Here is a 14,963-nt window from a genome sequence, read left to right as displayed (position 1 = left end):
GGCACTCCCTGGCTCGGGGCACCCCCAGGGCAGCACAGGGCAAGGCCAGGCTGCATCACCGCACAGCCCAGGGCTCTGCCTTCCTGCTCCCTGCAGGCAGCGCAGCACCACGCTGCTGCTCAATGCCTCTGCTCTGGTTGGGTGGAGAGCGGTGGGAACAGCAGCAGTGCGAGGCCTTGTGGGCTGGGACGAGGACAGTTCAGTTGGTAAAGCAAAAGCTGTGCCTTCAGCTGAGCAGTGATCATCTTCTAGAGGTTAGACAGACAAAGAAAGTGCCTGGCCACTGGGATTGGGATCGGATGATATGGGAGAAACACAGAGATGCTGTTCAACATTGCAGGGAAAAACTGGATGCGACCAAAGCTCAATTAGATGTGAAGCAGTCCAGTGCTGCTGGGGACAGCAAAAAGTGTGTGTTTAAATAGGTGAAGAATAAAGAGAGGACCAGAGATTACATCAGCCCACTACATTACCCTGGAGAAGAGAAGGCTGTGGTGTGACCTCATTGCAGCCTTTCAGTACCTAAAGAGAGCCTACAGAGGGGAGGGGAATCAACTCTTTGAAAGGGTTGATATGTGTAGGACAAGGGGAAATGGTTTCAAGTTGAGGGAGGGGAGATTTAGGTCGGACATCAGGGGGAAATTCTTTATTATTCTAATGGGGCCCTAGGCAGCCTGGTTTAGCACTAAACGTGGAGGTTGGTGGCCCTGCATGTGGCAGGGGGGTTGGAGATTCGTGATCCTTGAGGTCTCTTCCAACCCAGGCCATTCTGTGATTCTGTGATGACAGTCACCTCTCCTTAGCAATGCGCACAAAGGCTCTGCACCTCTGACTTCAACAGCAGTGATGCTGCAGAGATGGGGAAGGGGCATGAGTAGAGCTGAGGGCCCTCGTGCAAGTAGGTTCTAGAAGAAGCTGTATAGGAAACCACATGAGAGACTGAAGTCGTGCATGGGAAGCGGTTCTGTGGCATCAGTGGAAGAGCTGCTCTTTAGCAGTGATAGCAACACAATGAAGTTGCTAGAGAAAAAAGCTTGAGATCGAGGAGAGCACTTGGTAAAAATGGTGAAGAAACAGAACAGTGTAAGAACAACACTGTTAGCCAAGAAAAAGCTGAAAAGAATAGCCTCAAGAGCAGGAAGCCTATGGGAGTCTTGAAGCTACACAGGCTTAGAAACAGAAACCAAAAGGATAAATAGGAAACAAGCAAAACACCCCGCACCAATTAATTCCCATATGGCTCAATAAGGAGTTGAGGAGGTGGTCAGAAAGAAAAGGCTGGAATTTAAAGAAATGGAAGGGGTGTCCACATACAGAAAACAGAGAACTCTCATATGTGAAACAGTGGAGCTGCTGGCACATGTGTGTTACCCATCTCGCAAAGGGCTGCCCTGCAGTGCAGCTAATGTAATTCCCACCTACAAGACAGGCTCTATAAAGTATCCACCAATTAGGGACCTGCAAATGGCCTCCTTGGCAATGTGACAGAGCCTATGGTACACAATAAACACACTGTGAACATGGAATAACACAGCCCGTATGGAAAAAACAAGGCACAGGTTTGTAAAAGTGAAATGAAGCTTCAGTGGGCTGCTGGATTTATGCATGAAGCAGCTGGCTCAGGGGAATTCAGGTGACTTTTGGGTAAAGAGAATTAGGGGGCACTTCAAAAACCCTCCGAGGTTCAACACTGTGCAATATTGTTTCCTACTGAGTATTTTAACACGTTTCCAGTCTGTCAGTAATTTCCTATGTTCCCATTCACAGCAGCTCAAACACCAATTCTATGCAGTCAAGTGAGTGTCACAACCTTCAAGAGCTCTAGTGCTACTTTAAAAGCATCTGTCAATTACTTAATAGAAATCCTCCTTAATACAATGTTGCTATCTATGTTTCACATCCAAGGTTAATTTAATGCTTCAGACTAATGTTTCAAGAACAACTGCATGAAATGATTTGTCTTGGAAGAGCACAAGGAACGGCAGTTATTCACGTGAATAAGAAAACACAAATCACACAAGAGAGAAAATTATATCTATAGAATGCAAATATGCAGAGCTGAACCATTATGCCAGGCAAAGCAGAGGAAGATTTAAGATCCAGGGTAAAATTACAGCTGTAAGCAGTACTTTTGTTTTTTATTGTTAAGCAAAAGGGAATGTGGTTCACCACAAACTCTAGTCAAGACATTTAAGGTGCCACTGTGCCATCTGGAAAGCCTTTTAACAGCCATCCCAGTACAACAGAACTTTGAACACACATGCTTCCTTCCAAAGGTGTTGGACAAAAGGAACGATCACAAACACTTCACAGCTGCACACAAGCTACCAGCACCATTAGGACAAAACTTGGTCCCATGGTAAAACCAAGGAGGGTAAATTTCAGTGATGGGATCTGTTTGCTCAGCAGGAAGTGGAGCGGACACTTGACTTTTACTGCATCACTAAGTCTGGTTGATGATAAGAAGTAGACAGACAGACAGATAGACATGTCTATCACAGGAGAGTCATCGCCATGAAAGAAGTTCAGTGCCCCAAATATCCCTCAGCCAAGTGCAGTCTGGTACAAACTGATCGCTGTACCAAACTCTTATAAAATCTCCTTTCAAGAAATGAAGTATGAGCTTCGCTGTCCATTTCTTGGTCACAAAACATCTGTGCATTTTACAATTAGGAAATCCTTTCTATGTTCCACTTCTTTTCCTATTGCAAATAAGGAAATGCTCTGCATTTTGTTCACTTAAAACATCCAGAAAGCTGTGGCTGCTGTACTCCAGACTTTCCAGTAAGGTTTGGAGAAACACAATAAGTTCACATTTTAAAGCAATACCCTGGTGTAGCATTTGGGAACAGGACTCCTAATGTCTGGATTGTCCCTCTAGAAACAGTGCCTTCCCAGATACGTCTGAGCAAGGCAATGCAGTATGGATTCATGGGGCTGGAGAAGTGGCAGCAGATAACCAACTGCAGAGAGAGAAGGGCAGTTTTTACAGTGTCACTGAACTGCTTGTCCCTGTGGCTTCAGCACCATGAAGAACCCAGGCACTGCTGGCTCTAGGAACCAGTGCTTTCCCTGATAAAGAGAGCAGCCATCAGGCTCTGACTGCTGACCAGCAGGAGCACCTCGACTCTGCTGACAAGCCCACTGATGGGAACTTGCTGTGGATATTTTGGATCTAAGATGCATTCATGGGGTGTAGGGAACTGCCTCTACCACATCTATCCTGACCAGCTCCACCTCGGCCCTCCCCCCAACCCCCTGCACTCGGCAGAGGCTCCTCACTGGAGCACTTCTTCCTAGACTTCGAGAAATCTTTTGTCTTGTACTTGAATATCAAACTGCATTTGTGCTGTAAAGACTCGTGCACGGCTGTGGCGCTGGTCAGTACAGTGTTCACTGCAAGGCAGCTGGACTCGATGGCCCTTAAAGGTCCTCTTCCAACTCCGAGGATTTTATGGTACCGAGGTCTGCTCTCCACGCCAATGCCAGCAGCTGAGCTCGAGCGCTTCTGCCACTGCTGCAATACTGAACGATAATCGCGAGAGGGCACCCCTGGCACGTCCACTGGAGTACGGGGAAAGAACTGAGTGCTGTTCCCTCTCCCATCAGTAAAAAGAGTATCGAAAGCTGATCGCAGGTTAACAGTGCTGCTGCTATGCACACGCGGAACAACAGCAACCTTTCTAAAGCACTGTTGGACGTTTCACCCTTTAAAAGTATAAGCTCTTAAGGCCTGTGCTCCAGCTATTCCTACTCAAAGAAATACTCCAACTCTTTCCCCCTCCTGCCTTTTTCAAGTTCCTGATGACTGTTCATTTGCTGTGGAAATAGGCACCTTCTGCAAGCCCAGTTCTCTCCAAGAAGTTCCCCTATACTCTACAGCTCTCCCTGCAGTTCTTGTTCCACCAATACCTGTTTAAAAGCTACTTTTGAATATGCTTACCAGCACTGCACTACTCATTCCTGTCTTGCAGCTTTCCTACCCAGCTCCAGGCTTTTCTAAAGTCTGTGTTGCAAAACGCTCCTGCCTATCAATTCCTGCCTCAAGCACTGCACTGGGTTTGCACATGCCCTTCTACCTCCCTACATCCAGCATCCCACTGCTCTGACACCCAGAGCTCCTCCTCCTGCTGTCTCTTCCTCTCATCTCCTCAATGCTGGTAGCAGCACTGGGATAGGATTCAGGAATTCTCTGATGCCCGACCACGCATCCATACTGCATCCTGCTGCTCAAGCAGGTGGGTTGGCCAAACTGACCTGCAGAAATTCCATTGAACCTCAACCTATGAAGAGGAAGGAGCAGCAGAGAGAGGCTGCTATGAGCTGACATGACCACTCATCTGCCATTCCCACTGTGCCGCCTGGTGGGGAGGAGGCAGAAGAGCCACAAATGAAAGACTGAAGTGGAACTCAGGAATAAGGAAGAACAGGGAGAAGCTGTGCTGGTTTTTGCTTCTCACCATCCTGCTCTATTTTTTTTTTTTTTTAATTGGTGTGAGAACTGAATGTTGTTTCTGCATCAGAAACATCAGAATTTTGTTAATTTCATGGCCTCTCTACTATTTGGGTCATTTATTAGAACTAATAGTTCTTTTCAGGGGCCTTTCTGCATTATTGGGGGTTCTCTGATAAAATTTTATTGGTAATCCCCTAGATAAATCTTCCCCAACAACACATATTTGGTATAGAAGTAAAGTAATATGTATGAATATATATATAAGCTAGTAACAACTTATGTATAGCCAGTATTGAGAATATGTCACACACACTGCAACAGTATCCTGTGTAATTTAAAAGGACAATTCATTACATGCCTCGGGAGTGCCTGAAGAAGGTAAAATTGGGCACCTCCCTTCCATACTCTTTGTTAAACAAGGACTCTGAACAGAATCACCATATCAGTATGAACAAGGAGACATCTTGGAGACAACAGGACTGACACCAGATCACATATTAACAAGTAAACAACAAATGTAAACCTTCTGATAAGATTGTGAACCTGGAGTACCCAGCCAGAGGGGAAACAGGGGAGGGGGAGAAGGCAAGGGGGGGAAGAAAATGGTATAAAGGCTGTCATGTTGTGTCCATAGGTGCTCCTGCTTGCAGGACGCCCGGCATTGCAATCGCGAATAAATTCTGCTTTTATCAGAGATACCGTCCTGACAAAATGACTTGGATATTTCCAACATTGGCAATAAATGAAATTAATCAGAGAATTGTTGGAAGGGACCTTTAAAGGCCACCTGGTCCCACTCCCCGCAGTGCACAGGGACACCCACAGCTCCATCAGTGCTCACAGCCCATCTCCTGACCGTGGGTGTCTATAGGGATGGGGCACCACCACCTCTCTGGGCATCCTGTGCAGCATCTCACCACCCTTATCATAAACTTCTTCCCAATATCCAAATCTCCCCTTCTTTCGTTTGAAACCATTTCTCCTTGTCCTATCACAACAGACCCTGTTAAAGAGTCAGTCCCCTGCTTTCTTACAACTCCCCTTTAATGCCCCTCTAGCCAAGCCTGATTTATCAGCGATGGCACTCAGTAAGTGATCTCCCTGTCTTTATCTTTTTCAGCATATTTTCTCCCCCTGTTCTGCTGAGGGCTTTCCAAGTTCTTGGTCCCAGTGTCACCTATTTTCTCACCTGTCAGTACTGGAGATACCGAAGAAACACCACATCTTGCACTAATAAACAACACAGGGAATTATTACCAGCGATTTCTGATCAGGGAGAATCCAGCTGCATCAGATCCAAGTTCTGCAGCTCCCAGGTCGCGCATCTGTGCTTGCAGCATCCCAAAGAGGAGCAGAGCATTGCCTGCAGAAGCAGTACATAAACCAGCATTAATGTACACGTGTACATGCAGCTTTTACTTCACTGCATCAGGCACAAAGCTTCCAAAAAGCAATGCTGTCTTCCTGTTACAGCTGTCAGCAGGGATGCAGAATATCTTAATATTTTTCATTTCTTTTTCCCCCTGAACAATTTTGGGATTGGCAAATTCCTTTGCAATTTTGGCCAGGTCAGAAGCTGTAGTTCTGCTACCTCTTAGAGAAAAATACTTCCTTTGAGGAGAAAAGGCATTTATCAATATGCTGCTGTATAAATCTACTTTGTTGACACCAGATACGAAGCTAAGCACCTGAATGCCTTCTGGACATAGCAAACTGGTTTTGTGAAATCACTGGAAGTCAATGGAGGCTTGGCAGCATGACAGCCCCTCTCACGTGCCCCACGATGCACAGTCGTGCAGCAGTTCTCTCTGGAATACATGCATTGAAATGACACCTTCCAAGTGGCCATGTTATTAAAACCGTGCCCCACTTTCATTTTGGAATATCATTCCCAGAATGTTGGGGGAGACAGGGATACTGTGTAATACCAAGCATTCTTTTGCATGCTGCATCATGTCTTAGCTAATGCTAAGCTAATGAATGCACATCAGACTGCTTGCACTGATAACATTAATGAAGTAGTCAGACCCTTTGCATGTCTTATTTATTACACGGATTGCAAATTACCCCCCCTGCTATCCTGTAGGCACATGCAAATTATGTTTCACTGAAAGTCAATCTTCATTTATCCAAATGTTTCCAAGATGGAAGCCAAACTGATCACGGAAGAAATACAGGGGGGAAAGAATCACAGAATCACAAGGTTGGAAACAACCTGCAAGATCATCCAGTCCAACCCCCCTCCCATTCCTATCAGTACCACAAGCACTAAACCATCTCTCGTAGCTCCTCATCCAGGCGCCTCTTGAACACCACCAGGGACGGCGACTCCACCACCTCCCTGGGCAGCCATTGCAGTGCCTGACCACCCTCTGAGAGAAAAAGTTTCTCCTCATGTCCAACCTAAACCTCCTCTGGTACAACTTCTGGCCGTTTCCTCGGGTCCTACTATTTGCCTGGGAGAAGAGGCCAGACCCTTTTGCACCACAACCTCCCCTCAGGAAGTTGTACAGTGCAATGAGGTCTGCCCTGAGCTCCTCTTCTCCACACTGAACAATCCCAGCTCCCTCAGCCGCTCCTCATATTTGTGCTCCAGACCCCTCACCAGTTACCAGTTACCAGTTTCGGACAAATTGTCAGCAGAAGAAACTTTAACTGGGTAACAAGGGTGGTTATTAGGAAAAAGTTCTCTGAACGAGCAGTCAGGCACTGGAATGGGCTGCCCAGAGGGAATGGTGGGGTCACCAACCGTGGAGGTGTTGAAGAAATGGTAGATGTGGTACTTAGGGACATGGTTCAGTGAGTAGGACTGGGGGTGGGTGGTCAGTTGGACTGGATGATCTCAGAGGTCTTTTCCAACTGTAATGATTCTGTGATTCTATGAACTTTCTATGAACTGGTCAGCTAACAGTGGTCAAATACTTAAAGAGTTTGTCCAGAATGCAAAATCTCCATCCCTGGACACTGCTACCCTGAGCAATCTGATCTAATTTAATCCTCACACTCCATGTCCTCTGCAGGTCCTCTCCTCTCTCTCAACCTACATCAGGTCCCCAGGCTCAAAGCATGACTCAACACAATCCCTCCTGTTAGTACACTGTAGTAGTGTCTATAATGTAGCTTCAACCTGAAAGGAAAGACCGGACTCATAGAATCTCAGAATAGTTGGGTTGGAAGGGATCTCAAAGACCACCTGGCTCCAAGCCCTGTGCTGTGGGTAGGGTTGCCAGCCCTTAAAGCAGGCACCAGGTCAGTTGCCCATGGAATGGATGGGTGTTCCCACTTTAGTTGTTGCCAGTAGGAGAGATGAAGTATAATACAAGAGAAATGCAGCAGTATTTAACAAAAGTGCAATCTTACCAAATAAACAAACACGATTGAAAGTAGCATTCATACAGGAGTGATAGCTTGCACATAACTGTGCTTCTCTCAGCAACTTAGGGGTTGGACTCGGTGACCCCTGTGGGTCCCCTCCAACTCAAGCCATTCTACGATTTAAAAACAAACAAACAACCAAAACAACCCCAAATCAGAAAATCCTTCATTGACTGTGATTCTGTGATTCAGCTTCTCAACTTCCAACATTCATTTCCCGAACGTTATCCCCGAGCAGCTCTCGGGTTTTACAAGCAGTTACCAGGGCGCCCGCTGCTGAGCGGCCAGCTCGGCTCTCGTCCCACGGGGAGGAGTTCTGCTGCTCTGCTGTTGCTGGGATCCGGCGGCACGCAGGACGAGCTGCTCCAGGGCCGCATCGCCCGGCCGGGCTGCCATGGGGGATCGGTCAGACCGAGCCAAGGAAAGCAGAGTGCGAAAGCAGAGACCGAGCAGAGTGCGGGCTAAAAATGGACAACTCCTTCGTGGAAGAAGTGGCCGCATCTCTGGTGAGAGAATTTCTCAGTAGAAAGGTAATTGAGTCTTGATTTTCCGGCTGGGATGAGCGGGAAGGGCGCAGGAGAAACGCCCGTCGTTAAAAGGCGAAGTGGGGGGGGGGGGGACGCCGGCTGGGGGCTGTAAGGCGGATAGCCGTGCGGAGCAGCGAGCTGCGGGGCACGGATCTGCACTACATCTCCCACAATACCGCCGGTTTCCGAACGTGGAAGGCGGCTGCCGGCCTGCCTGCGAAAACCTGATTCATTCCTACACGTGCCTGCGGAAAAAAAAAAAAAAAAAGCTTAAGCCAAGAAATGCGGTTTTAAGCTTTTTTTTTTTTCACCCCTCGTTCATCGCTTATCTTGTTTTTTACAAGTGATGCACACTAATACTAATACAAAACAAAAGGAAGGGGTCCTGATAGATGAAAAACTTAGTATGAGCCAGCAGTGTGCTCTTGCGGCTCGGAGGGCAAATGGAATCCTGGGCTCCATCAGCAGAGGGGTGGCCAGCAGGGACAGGGAGGTGATCGTCCCCCTCTATTCTGCTCTTGTGAGGCCCCATCTGCAGCACTGCATCCAAGTGTGGAGCCCACAGTACAAAAAAGACAGGGAGCTGTTGGACAGGGTCCAGAGGAGGGCCACTAGGATGATCAGGGGACTGGAGCATCTCCCCTATGAGGACAGGCTGAGGGAGCTGGGCTTGTTCAGCCTGGAGAAAAGAAGGCTGCGGGGTGACTTCATTGCAACCTTTCAATACCTAAAGGGAGCCTGCAGACAGGAGGGCAATCAACTCTTTGAAAGGGTTGATACGTGTAGGAAGAGAGGAAATGGTTTTAAGTTGAGGGAGGGGAGATTTAGGTCGGACGTCAGGGGGAAATTCTTTACACAGAGAGTGGTGTGGTACTGGAACAGGCTGCCCAGGAGGCTGTGGATGCCCCGTCCTTGGAGGTGTTCAAGGCCAGGTTGGATGGGGCCCTGGGCAGCCTGGTTTAGCATTAAACGTGGAGGTTGGTGGCCCTGCATGTGGCAGGGGGTTGGAGATTCGTGATCCTTGGGGTCTCTTCCAACCCTGGGCATTCTGTGATTCTGTGAAGCGGTCATAGAGAAAACAGACGTCTTTTACTGGGGCTCTGCAGGCAGCGGATTTGCCTGGGGGGGGGGGAAGGAGAAGAAAGTGACCGCTGTATTTGTTAAAGAACTGATGTAAAGGAAAGAAATGGGATGCGGGCTGTGAGCTGGGGAAAAGACACCTTTGTGTTTCCAAGTGAAATCGCCTCCTACTTTGTATTCATGCAGAATCCAAAGGAAATATTGCACGTGTCCCCCCAGCTCAGGAATAGTTGCCTCATACAGAACACAAGACGCGGTTGTGCTAAGAAGCATCGTGCCAACCTCGCTTTCTCTCACCTGTCCTGCATCCAGCTTTTAAATGCCTATTTTCAGTGTTGGAATCTTGCTGACATGATTTCCAACGCAGAATTAATCACTTGCCTTTAAGTTCCAGCATTAGCAGAGCAATGCCTCACAGCACCTGACTGCAGAGGTTTCTCAAATGAAACACCTTCACATTTCTGACTTAAATAAACCTAATGCTGACTGAAAGCATAAAAGGAAAGGGATGCTCTGCTGGTAAAACCGACCGTGCAGCTTATCATTCCTTGCACTTTAATTGCAGCACTGCCTCGTTCTCTGTTCCGAGCTGCAGGAAGAGCCTAAACCAGTTGATGCTATGAGGATCCAGCTGATTTCCAACCTGGTCAGGTTACCCTGATAACAGGGTGAAGAGCAGGATAAGGATTCTGAGAAACCTGCCAAAAAACAAAGCGCGCCTGAAATTCAGAGTTTGTAATTACGTAGCTCAGATGCAATTAATTGCACAGGCCAATCTTATGGAGCTGTTAAGCAGCTGCAGTCGGCCGCACGGAGTAGCCCTGTTTTGTTTGTTCTCCCAAGTTTGGTAAATTCTGCACAGGCAGCATTTCCACCAGAACTCCTTTTACATCTCCGGGCTGTAGAAATGCAAAACTGTATAATTAAAGTGCAGGTTTTAAGGCTCAGCTTGTAATTACTTCCATTTTAATGTATCCAGAAGCTTCAGCTTGCATCCAACAAAGTCAGCAATAAAAGCTTTTGTTAGCTGTTCTGTTTCCTTCTCCTCCCAAATCCAAGCAGGAATCATAGAATGGCCTGGGTTGAAAAGGACCTCAAACATCATCCAGTTCCAACCCCCTGCTGTGTGCAGGTCACCAACCAGCAGCCCAGGCTGCCCAGAGCCACATCCAGCCTGGCCTTGAATGCCTGCAGGGATGGGGCATCCACAGCCTCCTTGGGCAGCCTGTGCCAGTGGAAGCACTAGGAATCTAGCATATCCAGACTGCACTATCAGTGACTGTGGAGAAGTGGCACTGGGAGTCATGGTAGGCATAGGTTGGTGTCCTAGGGGTGATTTACGCCCTTTAATGATTCTGTGACTCTAAAATCTCCTGCTTGTCCTCAGGGTCTGAAGAAAACCATCAGCACCATGGACCGGGAGCTGCCACGTTCTGCACTCAGCATCAATAACAGGAACGAGCTTCGAAACGTCCTGCATTTGCACTCTCTGTACAAACAGAACAAGGTAAAGGAAGAGGTGCTTCTCCTCACAGCCTGGTCTCAGATCACGTAGAACTGGGTCAAACAGATCAGGGCAGCAGTGTGTGTGCACAGTGCAGAGAACTGGAGCCTGGGTCTGGTGCTGCACTGCTGTGGACACGCTTAGAAGTCTCCATCTCACCTCCATGGTGAGATTGCATTACAGCTCACAGGACTAAGCTGAGAACCTGGCAGTGAGCCCTCGTTACTAAAGGCAGCTTCCAATAAATCAGGAGCACTTATTCACTTTAACATCTTTTACATCATTACATCTAGAACATTCCATTTTGGAAATAGCTCAGCATTTCCATTTCTATTTACAACTTTATGTATGAGCTGACAGACAGAACTGCACTCAGCATTTATCATTCCTTGACATGTAATGCAGGCCACAATATTTTATGTCAAAGCCATCAGTAGCTGAATTCCAATTATTGCTTAGATCTAGTCCTAACCACTCACAGCTTAAGGCAGGAATGTCTAGCCAACAGCCTGCAGGATGATGCAATTGACTCCAGCAACTCGTGTTTGATGAATACACTGCATGTGCAAACTCGCAGCAGAGCCATGAATGTCATGAGGTCCAAGGGATTGAATCCTTGCCAACTCCAGGAGTTCCAGGACTTCCTTCACAATCACACCTTATTACTTCATTTAACGCACCTTTAAGCTCTCGATATTTCCTAGCTGACATCTCCTTCCCTGGAGGTGGAGCCACTGTCCCTGGAGGTGTTTAAGAAACGTCCAGATGTTGTACTGAAGGACGTGGTTTAGTGGGTATATTGGTGGAAGGTGGATGGTTGGACCGGATGATGTTGGAGGTCTCATCCAACCAACCTCAAGTGCTGGTCTCTCTCAAGAGAGAACTCCAAGATCATCCAATCCAATCTCAGTGATTCTGTGGTTCTGTGATTCCTTCCTGCGTTGTTTTTACAGCCATGTCATTTATAACCACCAGACTCTAGGAAACTGTGAACATGTTCAGCCACTGTACAGTATAATGACTCCTTCTTAGATTGCAGACTAACAACTTTTCAGCAGCAACCAAAAACTTTATTTTCCTTCTCAAACAGGCCAAGGAGAACCCTCTGAAAACACTCCTTGAAATCATTACTAATTATTTCCTTGAGCACCGTGGAACCTCCAGGAGCACCAGTTCAAGTTCTGCACTGGCAGCTTCACAAAGTAAGAGCTCAGCATCCCATCCACCTGACCTCTCAGATGAAGAACGTGCATGTGGAAATGCCAGCCTGCCTCATGACAGCAAAACTCAAACCTTCAGGTACTCCCTTACTCCTCTTTGCTTTGGCCAGTCTTCTTCCCATTAAGTGAAATAGCGTTGAATGGTTTGTATGGTATATATGGTCTGATTTTGGGATGGTCCTGTGCAGGAGTTGGACTCCATGATTCTTAATCCTCTTGTCAGACATTAGGAGGAAGTTTTTCAGCCAGAGGGTGGCGAGGCACTGGCACAGGTTGCCCAAGGAGGCTGTGGATGCCCCATCCCTGCAGGCATTCAAGGCCAGGCTGGATGTGGCTCTGGGCAGCCTGGGCTGCTGGTTGGCGACCTGCACACAGCAGGAGTTGGAGCTGGATGAGCATCATGCTCCTTTGCAACCCAGGCCATTCTGTGATTCTCTGACCCTTATGGGTCCCTTCCAGCTTAGGATATGCTGTGATTCTACAACATCCTCAGCAACACCATCTTGGGTGAGCTGTCACAAAGTTTGCATTACTGCTATCTTCCTTAAAAAATGCTCTTTTATGCTCCCTGGCAATTAGAAAGACTTGCATGTTCTTCAGTAGCTGAAAGATGGAATTAAGATGAACAAATCTGAGCTTTTATGCCTGGTAAACTGGAAAGTATTCAGTATAGTCTGATAAGAAACGAACCACCTGCACTCAAACTACAGATACATCAGTGCTTAGCCTAAACCAAGCCCTACCATCTTACATTCAGCATTACTGCCAATAGTGTAAATTATTTCCATCAACAAAAGCACATAGAAGCAGCATGCAGCCAAGTCTTCCAGTGCCATTTATTAGCATCTCAGAGCAATAGCACCAGCTGTGCTTCAACAGAAAGCCTTTAAAATGGACACAGCACATAAATTCGACTTCCCAGCTTTGACTCTCAGGGAATACACCTAATTTTATTCCTCGTTGTAAAAGCAGCTCAAACCCACTGCTCCTAAGCGTTAGCACTTGCAGAACTCCACAAGTCCTTGCTCAGTGGGGAAGGGAAACAAGAACTGACACAACCAGCTAAGAACTGATCAGACGATGCAGGGGCTGGAAGGAACCTGTGGAGATCATCGAGTCCAACCACCCCAAAGCAGGTTCCCTACAATATGTAGTGCAGGAAGGTGCCCAGACAGATCCTGAATATAAGGAGACCCAGCTCTCTGGGCAGCCAGTTGCAGCGCTCCATCACTCTGATAGTTTTTCCCCTGTGTTTGGAACGTCCTCTTTTCCAGCTTCTGCCCTTGCCCCTTTTTCTATTGCTTCCTAGGACGCCCCTAACACGTCTCTCTTATATCGAATAGCAGCAACGCAGCCCTTTCCCACCCCCAACAAAATGGCGGAACTCCCCGGCCCCTCACAGCTACTGAGAGCCCGGAGAGCGCATGCGCATTGCCAGCCCTGCCCATAAGGCCAGAGTGAGAGGGAGAGACCGCAGAGAGCGCGCTGCGGCCGGGCCAGAGAGGCCTTCATTGTTCCGGAAGTGATGCGTTGAGGGGCCGCTCTGCCTTTTGCTGGAGAGCACTCTATGGTTTTAGTCCTCCAGTGGTTTCCCTTTGGGGTGGGAACTGTGTTGCGGTATTTGGGTTAATCGCACACAGCCCCACACTGACACCTTTTCCCCAAAAAGATGCGTGCTGTATACTTACAGATAAACACATGAAAAGCTGCATGTGCAAATGTAACACAAATGAGTGAGGGGCAGGGGGACAACACATGTATGTGAGGAAGGGCTGCTGCCATCATGGCGTGTGGGGCTGGTGCTCATGAGGGGAGTCCCTGCTATTTACTACTTTATGCCTTTGTGGTCATGTCTTTTCCTCTACCTACGAAAAGAATCAGGAGGAGAAATAGTGTGGCAGAAGCAGGGTTCTGTCATCCCCTAAGCTGTTTCCATCCCTCTGGCCATGCAGAAATCAGACCACAGTCAAGCAGCCAGAGCCTGAAAATAATTTTAATTTTAATGTTAATAGTTATGATAATTTTAATCATAACTGTCTGGTTAAGTTTTAACAAGGCAAGCAGGAGTGGAGATTATAATCAGACAAATTCCTTATGTAAGAGTTCAGCTTCAAACTCTTTCCTTTTAAATGACCTCAAGAATATTTTTTTAATGTCTACAACTGTTAAAATGATACCTACTTTGTGCCCTTTGGCAATGACAAATGGTCCTAGGTAAGGAGTAGCAGTCCTCAGATTTCCTAATGCTCTCAGAGACTGATCCTGCACCCTTCTGTTTAAATATGAAGGATGTCTTTGCAGTATAAGGCATAACTAACTACAAAAAAGACCCAACAGTTTTAAATGGTTAGGTGAAATGAATGTTTATGTGATACAAGATGCTTCAGCTCATGGAATTGCTTAGCTATGAAATACGATGGAGAAAAACATCCTGGAGTTAAACACAAAAGTTAAAGGGCAGTTATTGCAAAAGAAGGCTAGCATTTTCAGGTTACCCAGATTATCACAGAAACACAGAGTCACAGAATCACCAGAGTTGGAAGAGACCTCCAAGAAGATCCACTCCATCATCCACCAATATTTCCCCACAAAACCACATCCCTTAGTACCACATCTAAACACTTCTTGAAGACCCTTAGGGATGGTGATTCCCCACCTGCCTGCAGAGCCCATTCCAGTGCCTGACCACTCGTTCAGAGAAGGAATTGTTCCTAATATCCAACCTGAACCTCCTCTAGTGCAACTTGAAGCCATTCCCCCGAAGTGTGAAGGAAGTCAGTTCAAAAGATGCTGACAAAAAC

The 14,963-nt window shown here is 47.2% G+C and overlaps 1 protein-coding gene across 1 annotated transcript in view; it reads left to right on the top strand.

Moving 5' to 3' along the window:
- Positions 1-8,298: 8,298 nt before the first annotated feature.
- The window catches only part of MINDY4 (MINDY lysine 48 deubiquitinase 4), a gene marked incomplete at both ends in the record, with an annotated part of 67,480 nt that continues 60,815 nt past the window's right edge, over positions 8,299-14,963 (top strand). The window contains 3 exons of the mRNA XM_079538012.1: positions 8,299-8,361; positions 10,826-10,945; positions 12,033-12,241. Coding sequence (XP_079394138.1) covers positions 8,299-8,361; positions 10,826-10,945; positions 12,033-12,241 — 392 coding nt within the window. The remainder of the gene's footprint in view (positions 8,362-10,825; positions 10,946-12,032; positions 12,242-14,963) is intronic.

The sequence above is a fragment of the Tetrao urogallus genome (genome assembly GCF_951394365.1).
Source record: "Tetrao urogallus genome assembly, chromosome: 7".
Classification (NCBI taxonomy): Eukaryota; Metazoa; Chordata; class Aves; order Galliformes; family Phasianidae; genus Tetrao; species Tetrao urogallus.
The sequence above is the reverse complement of the archived record's forward strand: the minus strand, read 5'-3'. Positions and strand labels throughout refer to the sequence as shown.